The sequence below is a fragment of the Brienomyrus brachyistius genome, chromosome 16 (genome assembly GCF_023856365.1).
Source record: "Brienomyrus brachyistius isolate T26 chromosome 16, BBRACH_0.4, whole genome shotgun sequence".
NCBI lineage: Eukaryota > Metazoa > Chordata > Actinopteri > Osteoglossiformes > Mormyridae > Brienomyrus > Brienomyrus brachyistius.
In genome coordinates this window covers 10,836,095-10,849,971 of record NC_064548.1, presented here as the reverse complement: position 1 = coordinate 10,849,971, position 13,877 = coordinate 10,836,095, and the positions used below count along the sequence as shown (strand labels likewise).

The 13,877-nt window shown below is 39.6% G+C and overlaps 1 protein-coding gene across 1 annotated transcript in view; it reads right to left on the bottom strand.

Moving 5' to 3' along the window:
* The window catches only part of LOC125710150 (collagen alpha-1(XVIII) chain-like), a 62,869-nt gene extending 58,366 nt beyond the window's left edge, over positions 1-4,503 (bottom strand). Inside the window, exons 1-2 of the mRNA XM_048979518.1 lie at positions 4,265-4,503; positions 4,104-4,177 (exon numbers count right to left, since the gene is read on the bottom strand). Of these exons, the coding sequence (XP_048835475.1) occupies positions 4,104-4,177; positions 4,265-4,275 (85 nt within the window). The 5' untranslated portion in view covers positions 4,276-4,503. The remainder of the gene's footprint in view (positions 1-4,103; positions 4,178-4,264) is intronic.
* Between the last annotated feature and the right edge of the window lie 9,374 nt (positions 4,504-13,877).

The window sequence follows — 13,877 nt, the reverse complement described above, 5'->3', positions numbered from 1 at the left end:
GAGCCGTTATTATAAAATAGACAGACAGATACTTTATTATCCTCAAAGGAAATTTCTGCTTTACAGAAGCACAACACACACAACTACACAGTAAGATCGAAAAAGACAAGAAAAAAATGCGGTTATCACATACAACTAAAACGTTTCCAACAATGGAAATAAGCAAACAAGTACATTTTAAGCATTTTCTGCGATGCTGAGAAGTTACATTAAAGCTACATTAAAAATGAAAGAAAAGTTATTGTTAAGACTCAGCAATCCAATGACAATTCCAGTGTTCATTTATGCAGAACCACCTGGAAGTGCTTTATACACTGTTTTGTAACAACAGGTAGCAAAAGCTGCAAAAACATGTTCCAGGCAGGAAGGAGTCCAGATGTATTTCATTAAAAATAAAACTAGGATATGACAACGGAGTTGTTCATGCAATAATAAATCTGTATATCAAGCCTACACTATAGCAGCTCACTCTATGCACTCTCAAGAAAAGCTGACATTCTATCAGAAGGGAATCCATCCATCCAATATACATTACTGGCAATATGACGAAAAACAAGATACAGTTCGATATTTTTTCGGCACATACAGTAAGCTTTTTGTGCCATTCTTTCCTTCGCTCGTATATAAGGACCCCTTGATGTGTTCTATCCTTACATTCCCCAGCTGCTTCATTGATAAGATGGTCAACAGTTTCCACAGGAACTGTGTGCGGACAAGAAGTGGACATAAACATTGTAACGCATCAGAGTGTCACCCTCTAGTCTAAAAACACATGCTGCTTTCTCGCGAGCCCCTGAGAGAATGGCTCACTAAGACCGCCGGCTTTGTAAACAAGGAGAGGAAAGGGCAAGAACACGAGGCTGACAAGTGAGGGAAAAGATAAAGAGCGAAGCATTTGTTTCCATAGAAACACAATAGCTCTTGAATGACAGAACATCCGAACAGCGGCAGTGTCAATAATAACAAGAAACAAGAAAAATAACAAGGAAAAACATTTTGAAAAGTGAAACCCACTGGATTCATGTACATCCCAAAATGTTTGCATATCGTTCTGAACTGCTTAATCCCAGAAAACAGGGTTATGTCTTAGCAGTTCATGTTGAGGACACAGCACTTCCCCATGCCCTGTCATTCACAAAAGGGGTTATGCCACAATCCCACGATCTGCCTCAGCATTCCTCACATGCTAATGGACCCCCTCCTGGGCTCCGACAAAATCCTAACAAATCCTGGAGAAAAATACCATTTAGAGAATTTGTTTTTTTGAGTGGAAAATCCAAGGATTATTGAACCCAACTGGGTCACTGGGGAGCCTGTACTGTACATAGCATACTTGCGAAGGTGATCGTTCACTGCTCCCGCACCAGAATTTCATAAGCATTGAGAAACACTGACTCTGCTATGAAGTAGCAAAAAAAAAGCATTAGAAATGTTAAATAGGCTCTGAACCCCCCCCCCCCCCCCCCCCCCGCGACCCTGAATAGAACAAGTGGTTTTGGAAAATGGGTTGATGGAAGTTTATCAAATTATAATGGCTCGTAATTTGTGGTTTATGATTTGGTATTCATGGCCTCCCAAAACAAGTCAGAGCATTTAAAATCATTTATACAGCTCCACTCTGACAAGGTCGAGTTAGAGCAAGTCGCTTTCTTAGACCCTAGGACATGCATTTATTTTTTTCCCATTTCTGTAAAAGTATAGTTCATACAATTTACAATACAAGAAAAAGGGCTACTAATGAGAAATGTGACTGTTTTTTAGAACTAGTGGAAAACAATCCAAGGTCATAACCTATAGTTTTTCAATCACTTGGTAATGTGATTATAAATCTAAAAGTGAAAAATGATGCAGCTCAGAAGAATTATTCAAAACCAACCTATTTTGAAGATGGACCTGGTATATTAACTTTGATAATGAGGTTCTGCTGTTATTATCCAATATTTCCTTTCAGTTTATTACAACAGCTACCATTTTCCATCAATCAACCAGCAATTGACATCCTTATTCATTGAGCATTTCAAAAGCATATCACAGTCTATGAACTTTCCCTGTTCACAAACACCTGCCTTCCCTTGGTTGCGAACTGCTATCTACCATGACTTGAATGAAACGCTTTATTTTTCATATTTAACGCAACATCTAAGTATCCATTTAGAGCACTTAATATCTGTCCTCAAACATTGCAGTCAAGTTTGAATATAAAGATTTAAGTACTTTAAGTGTTTTACATGAAACAATTACTCCTGTCTCCACAAAAGTTCTAAGTCTTATTAAGCAGAAATGTGGACATACATATAGATCTGTGGAAATGCTTTATAACTTGATACACTTTAATTATGTCAGGAAAATATAATCAATGTGTGATTGTAAAGTATACAGGTATACCATTCCTCTGCCCTTAATCCTATTGCTATGGCAAAGTATCAGTTATTATTATTATTAAAATATGCATTGTTTATATACACTGCAAAAATCAACATGGGCAACTCATAAATCAAGGTATTATGCAATAAATGATTTTTAATAAACGCTCATCAAGATCTAAGCACTGCCAAATCTGCAATAGGTCTTGCTCTTAAGTGGTGGTGAGGACCAGTCTTTGTCTGGCTAATATCAAAGCTGCCACACTGATCTCCATCAATCAAATATTTATGGAGGTCTTCTCAGTTTCTCGCTTGCCTTCCATCTGACAGCTGAATAACTAACCCACCGAATATTTATCAAACTGGACAATGAGACATTGCAGTATTTGTAATTAAATATCTAGGTACCAAATAATATTAGGTAGTCAATGTATTTGCACATTTCACATTCATTACTTATACACATCAGACAAACAGAAAAAATATATATAGTTAAGCCTTTTTATTCAATATTCTCAGAATTTCTGGTTGACCTGCAACATCCAAAAAGCGAACTACAGTATGTGTGACTACATCTGGGTCTACATCGGACGTCTAAAACAATGCAGGCAGACAGACAGACAGACAGACAGCAGAAACCAACAAGAATTAAACATCCCTGGATTTCATCCATTCTCTTGCCAGAGTGCTGTCTTTGTCTCAATCACCAAACTGAAAACACTCTATAGAAAATTTAATCTGCCCTAATCCTCCTACTTAGAAAGTAAGAAAGCCCGACTGTGAACAGTGTGCAGAGCCACAGCTCTGTCACAGCCAAATGTCTTTGACTTGTGCGCCTTCCCGCTGGTCAGGTGCTCAAAGAAATAACCCAGGCCCATATTATCGCTAAACAATGCATTTTAAAGAATCGCCCAAAACTGGCACCAGTAGCACACATCACTTTAATCACAGTTAATACCATTAACTCATATTAACATATTTGAATTTAGCATAAGCGCATCTTCCAGTTTTAATATCCTACTACACGCAATATCTATAATTTCCACAACCTGACGGTTCTCTACTGCATGTGTACTTATAACAAAGTGGCCTGTTACCCCTCAAAAATAATGTTCTGTATTTAACAAGAAACACAATCTTCTTGGTCAAATATCATGTAGTATCCACTAGACGTGGGCATTACGGTCTAACATGTACTTTTTTTTAATAATTAGAGATGGACGAAAAACGTCACCGAAGTACCAGAAAACTACTTTGCACTACAGTGTAAACGTAAAAAAAGCAATTTGCTTATACGGTGACATTTTATTTTGAAAATATTACAGCTACAACTAAATTAGTAAAAAATGTCTTTTTGCCTTAAGATATATTAACAAACAGTTTTTTCTTTGTTCCAAAAATGCCATAAATAATGAAATCATTATTATAGACTAAGTGAAAATGATCTAATCACTTCGGTTATGTGGAGTTTTGTAGTTGCTTTCAGCAACGCTACGCAGTCTTCAAAGTCGCGCGTTATTTGCGGCAGTATCTCATTCAAAGACCATTGCATATAAAAGTGCTTCAAGATCTATTACACTGAATTGTTAAATGTTATCCGGATGCATGGAGGTGTCATTTTTCCTAACAGATAAGATTATCATCCTATGCACTAAACTAATCAACCCTGTACAACATTTTAACAAGCCGACTGATTCGGTTAAATGAATCTCAAAAAAAAATAAAAATAAACCCACTTACCCATCCGTTGCGATTTTCCTGGGATGACGATAAAAATGATGAGGCATATTAAGGGCTCCAACAACAAGTAACACCTGTAAGTAAAGTATACATAAATATCTAAATGCTTCTCTAAGAAGAACTTCCATTGTCTGGCTGAGCAGAGGTAGATGCATATTTACCTTTTGTGCATCTCAGATTCCTTTTTGATCACTTACAAGACTACATGAGATATATCGGTAGAGATGAACTAAAGGGGCCCCGTCCGTTTCCCACTTTTGCTGCGAGTCAAAGCCCTGAGACCAGCTGATGAGCCTGGGCAGCCCGACTCCTAACTAGAGAGAGGAAAAGTGCCGGGCAAGGTCGCAGAAAAGCAAACCTTCAGGGTCCTAATGCGTCTCCATAGGGAGGGATCGCGATCTCAGACTGACAGGGTAAAGAGCGGCAGCCAGCGGGACGAGCGTCGCCGTTCGATCATTAACTGTTTGCGGTCGCTTTCTCACACCGTTTATTTATTCGGGTTGTATTAGTTACGAACATGACAAATGCTGCACGCCAATGTTCGTCTGTGAACAATGTTCCCAAAGAAAACCTTAACGTTTTAAAGGATAAATAAAATGTAAAACAAAGAAACTGAAATTGAACATTTCTTTGTCGTATTACAAGCTTGGGTTAATGGTTACTTGTAAATGGATAGATAAAATGTCTGCATCTTTTCGTCATTGCTGAACAAATACTACACAGAAAAAGCATATCACATTTTAACTTATTTAAAGAGCGGTATTGTCCATCCCTCCGTGTTTCAGCTCTGAATATGTGCATTAAACCAGGTTATAGAAGCTAAAATAAACTGAAAGACAGTTCAAATAATGAACTGCTGGGTTATTTATGCACTTTATTCTGAAACAAACACCACAAATGGCACATCAGAGTGAATTCCTCTTTGCCTACTTTCTCAGTGTTTACTGACTATAGTTGGCTCATTTTGAATAGGTCTTTCTGACACAGCCCTGAATAATAATTATTAACCTAAATGGGCAGGTTCAGTGAATAAATATTATGCCTATATTTAAAAGATTTATTACACTGTGAAACGCATTCCTTTGCCAAACGCAGGGTCACAGAGGCCTGACAGAGGGCTGCGTAGGGCACACGGCAGTGTGCACCCTGGACTGGATGCTACCCTGCAAGGAGCCCACACACACTGTGGGAGATTTACAGATGCTGACTGGAAACTGGAGTAGCTGGAAGAAACCAGCACTGCGATGGGAGCAAAACTGATGTCCATACACATGGAGCAGAGGTGTGCTTTAGATTTCCAACTATGGAGATGTTGGTATTGAGCACCAAGCCACCTGCTTTCCATTGTGTACATATACTAATAAGTATCAAGATATACTTAACTAGCTAAAATTAGAAGAAAGAAATTTAGTTTAAATGATAACTAGCTATGAGACGTAAAACAGCTTGCAAAACGATTTTACCTAGTAGTATTATAACCTTGCCCAGGTTTTATTATATTTTTAACTTTAATCTTCTTAAAACCTAAATTTAAAATAAAAGCAAGTGAAATAGCTTAATTCCTACTAAAAATGCAGATGCAGGACTGGGTAGGAACATGTGAATGCTCAGGTGCTTGAACTGAAGCAGAGCAAATTCCTCTCAGCCCTCAGTATCCACAGACGATAGAGCTCCTGTTTAGACACGTCTATAGACAAGTCTATATTCCTACCCAAAGTGCATTCCAATGTGAAGCCAAATGCATCACCAAGGCTAAGAAAAGGTTTACAGTGCATCTTATTTCCCCTGAATGAGTTTTAGGTTATATTCATGGGAACAAGTAAATGTTTATTGAAGGTCAATGAATTGTATTTGAAAAATGAATGTTGCTTGTAATTAAATATTTGAAGCCAGATTCTAAACATTCTTTTAAGACAATTTCAGTACACATATCTGACTCATTATGAGTTTGCCAAATTAAATATTAATTTGCCAATTCATTCATTCATTTGAAGCCTGCCTGATCTGATATTGTTGGTAAATGGACAGAACCGTTCCTCACATCATACATGCATTTTCTGTTAGATGTTCCACATTACTAGAAAAATAGAGACAGGCACACAGAGATGTTTTGGTGAGTTGAAAGTGCTGCTACTGTATGGATGCACAGTATATGTATCCTGTGATGGACTGGCATCCAATGCAGGGTGTATCAGTCAGTGTGGCATAATCGCTGAGCTTATAACATGATTCTCTCACACATATATGGCTGGTTGGAATTTGTGAATGAGTAAGTGTGTGCATCCAATTATGAATATTCCTAATGTATGTTTGCCCAACAACCCAAACATACACAGTTCAGGAGAACTGGTGCTTGCTGATGGCCTGTGAGCAGATGTACGTGTGCTTTATGTTGTACTGGAGTGTGCCAGGCCTTGTTACCAGCTTTAAAAGACAGCCTTCACTTGAGTCCTAAGACAAAAGCATGGTGCAAATATGCCAGCTCAACAAACCCACAATCACTTATTTTATTCATTTGTCTTGAAAGCAAGTCTTTTTTGAGGTATGCATACTGCCAGTCAGCATCCAGTATTTCCTTTCTGGTCCACAAAAGGTGTAATCCACACTATCGTACTGTTCGTCATCTCATCCAATGTTACAAGTGCGTGTGAAACCCTTTAACCCATTCCTACGTCCCTCTAGTGTGAGCAGCTGCTTACAGCAGATCTTCTAGAATCTATTCTCATAGATCATGAACAAAAACCATGGCGAATTCCACGCTCATGCAGTCAAACGTGAAAAAGCAAGTTGTCCAATTTAAAATACAAACAGTCTGTTTCCCACAAACCCACTTTAGAGATATTCTTAAATGATGGCCTTATGCCAGGTGTAAATTGACCAAAAACATGCACTCATAGGATCCATCAGCTCTGCTTCCAGCTCTTCATTCCAACGTTAAAGAGAGCCGACTGGATAATATTCTGCCCACACTCCTTCTAATAGATAGCAGATGCAACAGAGTTGTGTTTCAGGGTGGTGTGTTGCTTGATCAGATCTCTAGGTCAGCAGAATGATGTCACTGACAGGCCCTTGAGAAAGGACCTAAATCTCCAATTACTTCAGGGACTCGCTGGCCCAGCTTACTGAATTGTACGATGCTTTGGATAAAAGTGTCTGCTAAATGAATAAGTTTTAAAAAATGTTTCATATTTCTCTGAATGAGTGGAAAAGTATAATGACGACATATAAAGTCTTCATATCGAATAAGAGCCAGAAAAATGGTGCCAGACAAAACAAAATAGTTTAACCCGCCACAATTAAATAACTTGCAGCAAACTTCCACTGGCAGGATCTGAGAAAAACTCACAGAACCTCAGACCACGGGGCAGCCCTGTGATCTTACACATCCGCTGGAAGCCTTTTATTAACAGCTGTGTCACAGTAGAGGCTGCAGCAGCCACGGTCTCGTGAAGGCTGAAATGCACATACTGTTCCAGGTCGTGCAGAGGGTGGAAATCATTTGGTGTTTCTCATGAATGCGACTCAAAAAAAAAAAAAGAAAATTCAATGCATCACTGAATGACTGGACGTGTTTCTTTTATGTTGTTATGGGGAGATATGCGGAGTATCGCGGTGTTGTGTAAATCTCACATAATGTTTTAGCTTTCTGACAGTATCTTTACCAAGTGTTATCAGAGAGACTCCGGGAATTTTATGTAATCTTTTATACTTATATTTACATAACCCTAGACTGTATCAGGTTAAATTAAATGTTTTGTAAAGGGAAAGACTCAACACTAAAAAGAAAACATATCTATTCATGCTAGCTAACTGTAAAACTATGAAAGTATTCATTTGCAATGTGATAAAACGGAAACAGCAAACATTACAGCTTTGTTGCTGCCCGCATAGCTGCCCTAGGCACTGCTCATAATGTGCCTAGTGATCTCTCAGGGTCTCCCACAGGACACTGCCTCATTTACGTGAAGGTGTGACACCATTAAACAATTAAGAAATCACCTCATTTTGTTTCAAGTCACAGTAATATGCTTTAATTCCATTACCCATTAGTGAAACATCTGAGGTCAAATGAGGTCAAACATGAGTTTATTCTTTCAGGTTATCAGAGACATAAGTATTATTCGTATTGCTTCTTTAGGTATTTAGTTCTAGCAGCTTGGGCAGTTCCTCTTAGTTTCATCAAGAAATATGTAACAACTCAAAACATCCTAGATATCTATACATCTGGATTTGTAGATGCCTTTAGAGAAATCCAAAAGTTTCCTTTCGCTAGAACCTTACATTTAAAGAAGCATGAACAATGAAAAGAGGCAGGAGTGCTGTTTATGTTACAACATGTACGAGAGAGCAGTTGTTGCATGGACAAGCAGAGAAGGATGCTGGCCATCTTCATATACTGATCTCTGGGATTATTATAATAGCGGTGCAGAGGAGGGGAATCCAAGTCTTTTGAAGCTTTGGAATTTACCAATTACAACATTACGTTTGTATGCACTGACTGTAGCCCCTGTGCAATTATGGTTAAGCATAGTTTCAAGTTCTGTTGAAATGAACATTAGCCAAACACAGTTGTTTTGTATTTTTAAATCAACAGCCATGTTAATACATTGTAAAGTTTGATATGTGAAGGGTATATTTATGAGTTTGCATCATTGTCATTACACTGATGACAAGATAAAAACCAGGGCACGTCACTCAAAAAATACAAACGGCTCTGTACATGTCAGTGTGCTTTTTACCACTGTGGAACACCACAGCCGTATGATTTTAGCATGTCTTTTTTTAATGGCTCACTTACATTGCCAGCTGGTTGTTGATAGAAATTTTCCATCTTTCAAGTCCCAGGAACAAACACAAAGCCTATTTGAAAATGCTGCATAGTCTTGCCCGGGTCTTGCTTGAGATTAAATACTGTTGAGTACAGCGCATCTTTATTTTCGATAGAGAAGACCACAACTGTCATTTTCCTATCTGAGATGGAAAAAAGTTGCTTGCATTCAACACATACAAATTATTTTATTTTTTCTATTTTTTTTTTTTCATTTACATTGACATTACATTACATCACAAAACAGAACTGATTTAACTGTAAATAATACCATAATCCATGGACCCTCTCTACACTATGGCTGGATCCTTTATTCAGTTAGGTTTAGGCTTTACAGTCCATTCTAGAAAACTGAGCAATAAACACGTGGGAAGCCTTGGAATAGGTTCCAGTCCAACAAATGACTTTAATGACTTTACACCAAAGAGAACTGAGTGTGCTTTCCCGAAAGCAACATCCTCTGAGAACTGGAATGCTTTCCACAAGAATCCTGTTGTGGACAGACCCACCACCCACTATCCTGACAGTCAGCACTAGGGTGGGTGAGCTTGGTGGAAATTCAGAAAATGCAAGAATAATGAATGCAAGCATTACAGCACTGTATTTGGGAACATGTACAATTTCATAATCGGCTAATAAATGGCGCCATTATTCACATCCATCTTCCAAGCACTTATCCTGGGGCCATGAAGATCCCTGGAGCATATCCTGATCCCAGGCAGCATAGCATACAAGGTGAGGGCACAATCAGAGTGCTGGTGAGTGGTGGTAAGTGGCTCAGTGCATTAGAACAGTATGCCTACAATTGGAAGGTTGCGTGTTTGAATCCCAGGGACGACAGACTGATGCCACCAGCGAGCCCTTGAGCAAGGGGTGGTGGTCACTGGTTGACCCTGTGCTATGACCCCCCCCCCCCCCCCCAAAGCTTGCTGTTGCATTATATGTATTTGTGTGTTTCATGGAGTTTGTGAACAAAGAATTTCCACACAGGAATGAATAAAGTACATATTTTATTTATATGTATACACTTAATGAACAATCAGGTTTCTGCATAGAATTACCTGCCTCCCTGCTCATATTATGAACAGTATTTTTTAGACCTTATGTACGTTCTTTGTAGTTTTCTTTATTGTTTGCAGGACTTCGTTTATTGTGGGTTAAACAATTAAAAAAAAATACAGTCCCCCCCCCCCCCCCCCCCCGTGGATTACTGTATATTCTTTCATATAAAGTTAACAAAAGGAAATACAGTCACAACATCGCTACTATAATCTGCAAAATGGCATTGCTTATTTACAGCAAACAGCTAACAGTGCACCTGTTGGGACCATATAACTCAAAGCAGATGATGTCTCAACAGACACACCTGTAACAACAATGCCCCTGTGCTGAAAGAGACGTCAGCTGCGGAGGAACCGCGGAGATAGCCAGTTGGAGATGTGAGGTCGGTAAAGAGTAACCCGATGCATGGGCTCCAAACTGCAGTATGTGGAAAGGAAGGGGAACTGCAATAAAACCAAAACACAACTCCCTACTGTATCATGAGTCCACTCAGAAATTGGCCTGGAGTGGCAAATGTTGAATGAAATTCTCCATGGTGAGCTGCCAAGGAGATGGTTTTACTCTGGGGCACAAGAGCCCCAAAGCAGACCCAAAGAATAAATTCCAAAATGAAGGAGCCCCTGCAGGCATCTGTGGTGTGTTACATTTTGAAGCTACTCCAAATGCCACACTTTAGACATCAGTACAGACGTTCCTCACTTAACAACCGAGTTCCGTTCCTACAACTAGGTTGTTAAGCGAATTGGTCGATAAGCGAGGAGCCACCTCTTACCGATATTTCAAGCATACTGTGCTGGTAGTGGGTTTATGTCAACCATCTTTAGATATTGTTTTGATGTCACCTTTGCACCATTTATAAACTTTTTAGTATATTTATAAATGTTTATACAGTAGTGTACCGTATACTGTAATAAACAGCTCTAATATGCATTACTTTTTGCCACCATCTTCTACTATGGGGTGCACAATAAAGTACAAATGAATAAATGAAATATGTAGTCTTGGTGATTGCAAATGCAATAGTGAATACTGAGTGCGGGAACAAGACTGGGGAGCGGCATGGTGGTACAGTGGTTAGCACTGTTGCCTCACACCTCTGGGTCCCAGGTTCGAGTCTCCGTTTGGGTCACATGTGTGTGGAGTTTGCATGTTCTCCCCATGTCGTCGTGGGGTTTCCTCCGGGTACTCCGGTTTCCCCCCATAGTCTAAAGACATTGCCCCTAGGAGTGCGTGTGTGAGTGAATGGTGTGTGAGTGTGCCCTGCAATGGGCTGGCCCCCCATCCTGGGTTGTTCTCTGCCTCATGCCCATTGCTTCCGGGATGGGCTCCGGACTCCCTGCTACCCAGTAGGATAAGCGGTTTGGAAAATGGATGGATGGAACAAGACTGAGACTGAGAAAGGGTGACGTGAGATGAGACGCTTAACACTGAGACACCACGCTGTCGATTCCATGGCCAAAGTTCTCGTACAGTGTACAATTCTGACTGGTCAGAGAGCCAGTCGTAAGTCTGGGCGGTCATTAAATGAGGAGCTTCTGTGTTGTCCTTTCATCTACGTGCACTTCCTCTAATGTATATACTGTATGTGAATTACAGATATATCTATAATTGTGTTTTTCTGCATATATGTAAAGAATTTTCAATTAATCAATTACTTCTTAAACTTTCAATTTGTGTTAATTTTTTGAGCCTTTTATGACGATTCGGCTTTCTTAACAAGGGCTAACTGAAAAGGCAGAATCTTTATATTGAGATCTAAGGCCTAAGGCCTATCTCAAACATCCCTCCCTGTATTAATAGGTTGAATTTTCATTTAAGCTGTACAAGCCTTAATAAAATGAAAGCAGACGTCTAATGAAAGCCAGTTAGGAGATCCCACAGAGCTTCCGGCCAGACGGTGGATGTGTAAAACTAGCTAAACACAACAGAATAATGATCTGAAAAAATAAACGCAATTCGCAAGTAAGCAGCACCTCATTCAATACAGTGTTACCTCAGTTCTAGAACTCTTATAACTTGAGTTTCTTAAAAGTCGAACCAAACAGTTCGAAAAAAAAATGACCTAGAACTCGATCTGAATCTCAGAACTCAAACCATGAACGCCGACCTAAGATAAATTGTACGCGCAGGGAAATGAGTCACGATGCACGCGAAAACAAAGGGTAACGCTTCAGTCTCAGCCTTGCATTTGCTGTGATAGCATAGTTTGTTGGTAATAGTGCTTTTTTTTCCAAAAAAACAAACACTGTATCAGGTAATACACTGTACTTTGTCATTTTGGTGGCCATTGCGCACCAAAAAGTTACGCAATAGTTGTACAAATGCTACACGTTTGCGATTTACGAACAAAGTAATGAATACAGAGTAATAATAAAAGTAAACAATGGGCCGCATGGCATAGTCTAGTGCTGGGGCATGGCTTGGGGTCGTCACGATCTACTGAGACAGGACCGGGGAAGCAGGAACAGAACTCAAGCGATTGGGAAACACGGGGTTTAACTGAGAACAGGCAGAACAACACAGTAACGTTACAATGACCGGACTGGGGAAACAAACGGAAACGCGGACTAAATACAGAGGACTAATGACAACAACCAGAAGCAGCTGATCACGCGGGGATTCCACATGAGGTTAACGAGGGGGCGTGGCACACGGAAGGAGTGAATGATCGCGCAGGACAGGGGTAGTGTTGAGGTACATTCTTTATCGTTTTGGAAGCCATTAAGAAGAAAAATGCTCTTCTTGTTTTATCCTGTTCATTTTATGTTTAGAACTCGAACTTTTTAGGATTCGAACCTGAGTTCTGAACAGATTAAGCTTGAGTTCTGAGGTACCACTGTATACACATATTATCAGTAAGTTTGTGAGGGATAAACTGACACAAAGCACATTTTAGAATCACATATTTACCCAGGTACCCAGTGAAAACCTATGTGAAATTGAGAAACACAGCCTGCTCCAGATTAAATCCCACCCTCTTGGTAACCAGGATACACATTAGTACTAAATAATGTTTAACATGTTTGACACAGAGATGCTAAAGAAGTATTATGATTAACAAAAATTCTCACCCCACAACTACTTGACACATAAACATGACAGAAATCTGGACAAATATGCATGCAATTAACGTAACTTTAGTTTTGACATAGCGGTTTGGAAAATGGATGGATGGATAGTTCTGACATACAAAATGCTGCAATTACAAAATGATAAAAATTCTTTAAATTGCCTGTTTCTTAATTTATTACCTCCCAATAAACACCGTTTAGCCAGTCATGAAAAAAGCCAAGAGTAGGCAGGAACACTGTCAAGCCAATAATTTGTGCATTTGTGAAATAATGTTAAAAACAGGGCAGAGTCAAGACCCACAGGAAATACCTCTGCCTCTCTGTGGAAAGTGCGTGGGGGTGCTAGTGGATGTGTGTGGAGGGAAGTGTTCAGGAAAGACCTTTGAGATTTACGTAGTGGGAAGTTAAACTGGGAATCCTGGGGGCATCAGTTAGCCTTTTTCCAACAGCCCCCGGTTTGGAATCTGCCTCATCTGTTTCCAGACATGTTACTGGCGGCCCATCCTGTTCACACATGCAGGTCTCCAATCCAGCATACTTTTCTATCACAGTGCTTAGCTATTTACCTGGAGGGTGGCTTTTGACCCTCCAGGCTCTCCAGGTAGCCATTTAAGTTCCAGATGCCTACTATCCCCCTGTTATCTCCCTGCACTTCTCCTCAAACACTTCTGTGTGTGAACTGTTTTAATTGTAAATGATGGAAATTGAACTGAGAGAGATCAGATTAACACCTTCCGGATAACTGTCACACAACTGCCAACAACGAAAACTACTTCATGAATCAGGACATCAATAAAAAGAACAGAAACTAAA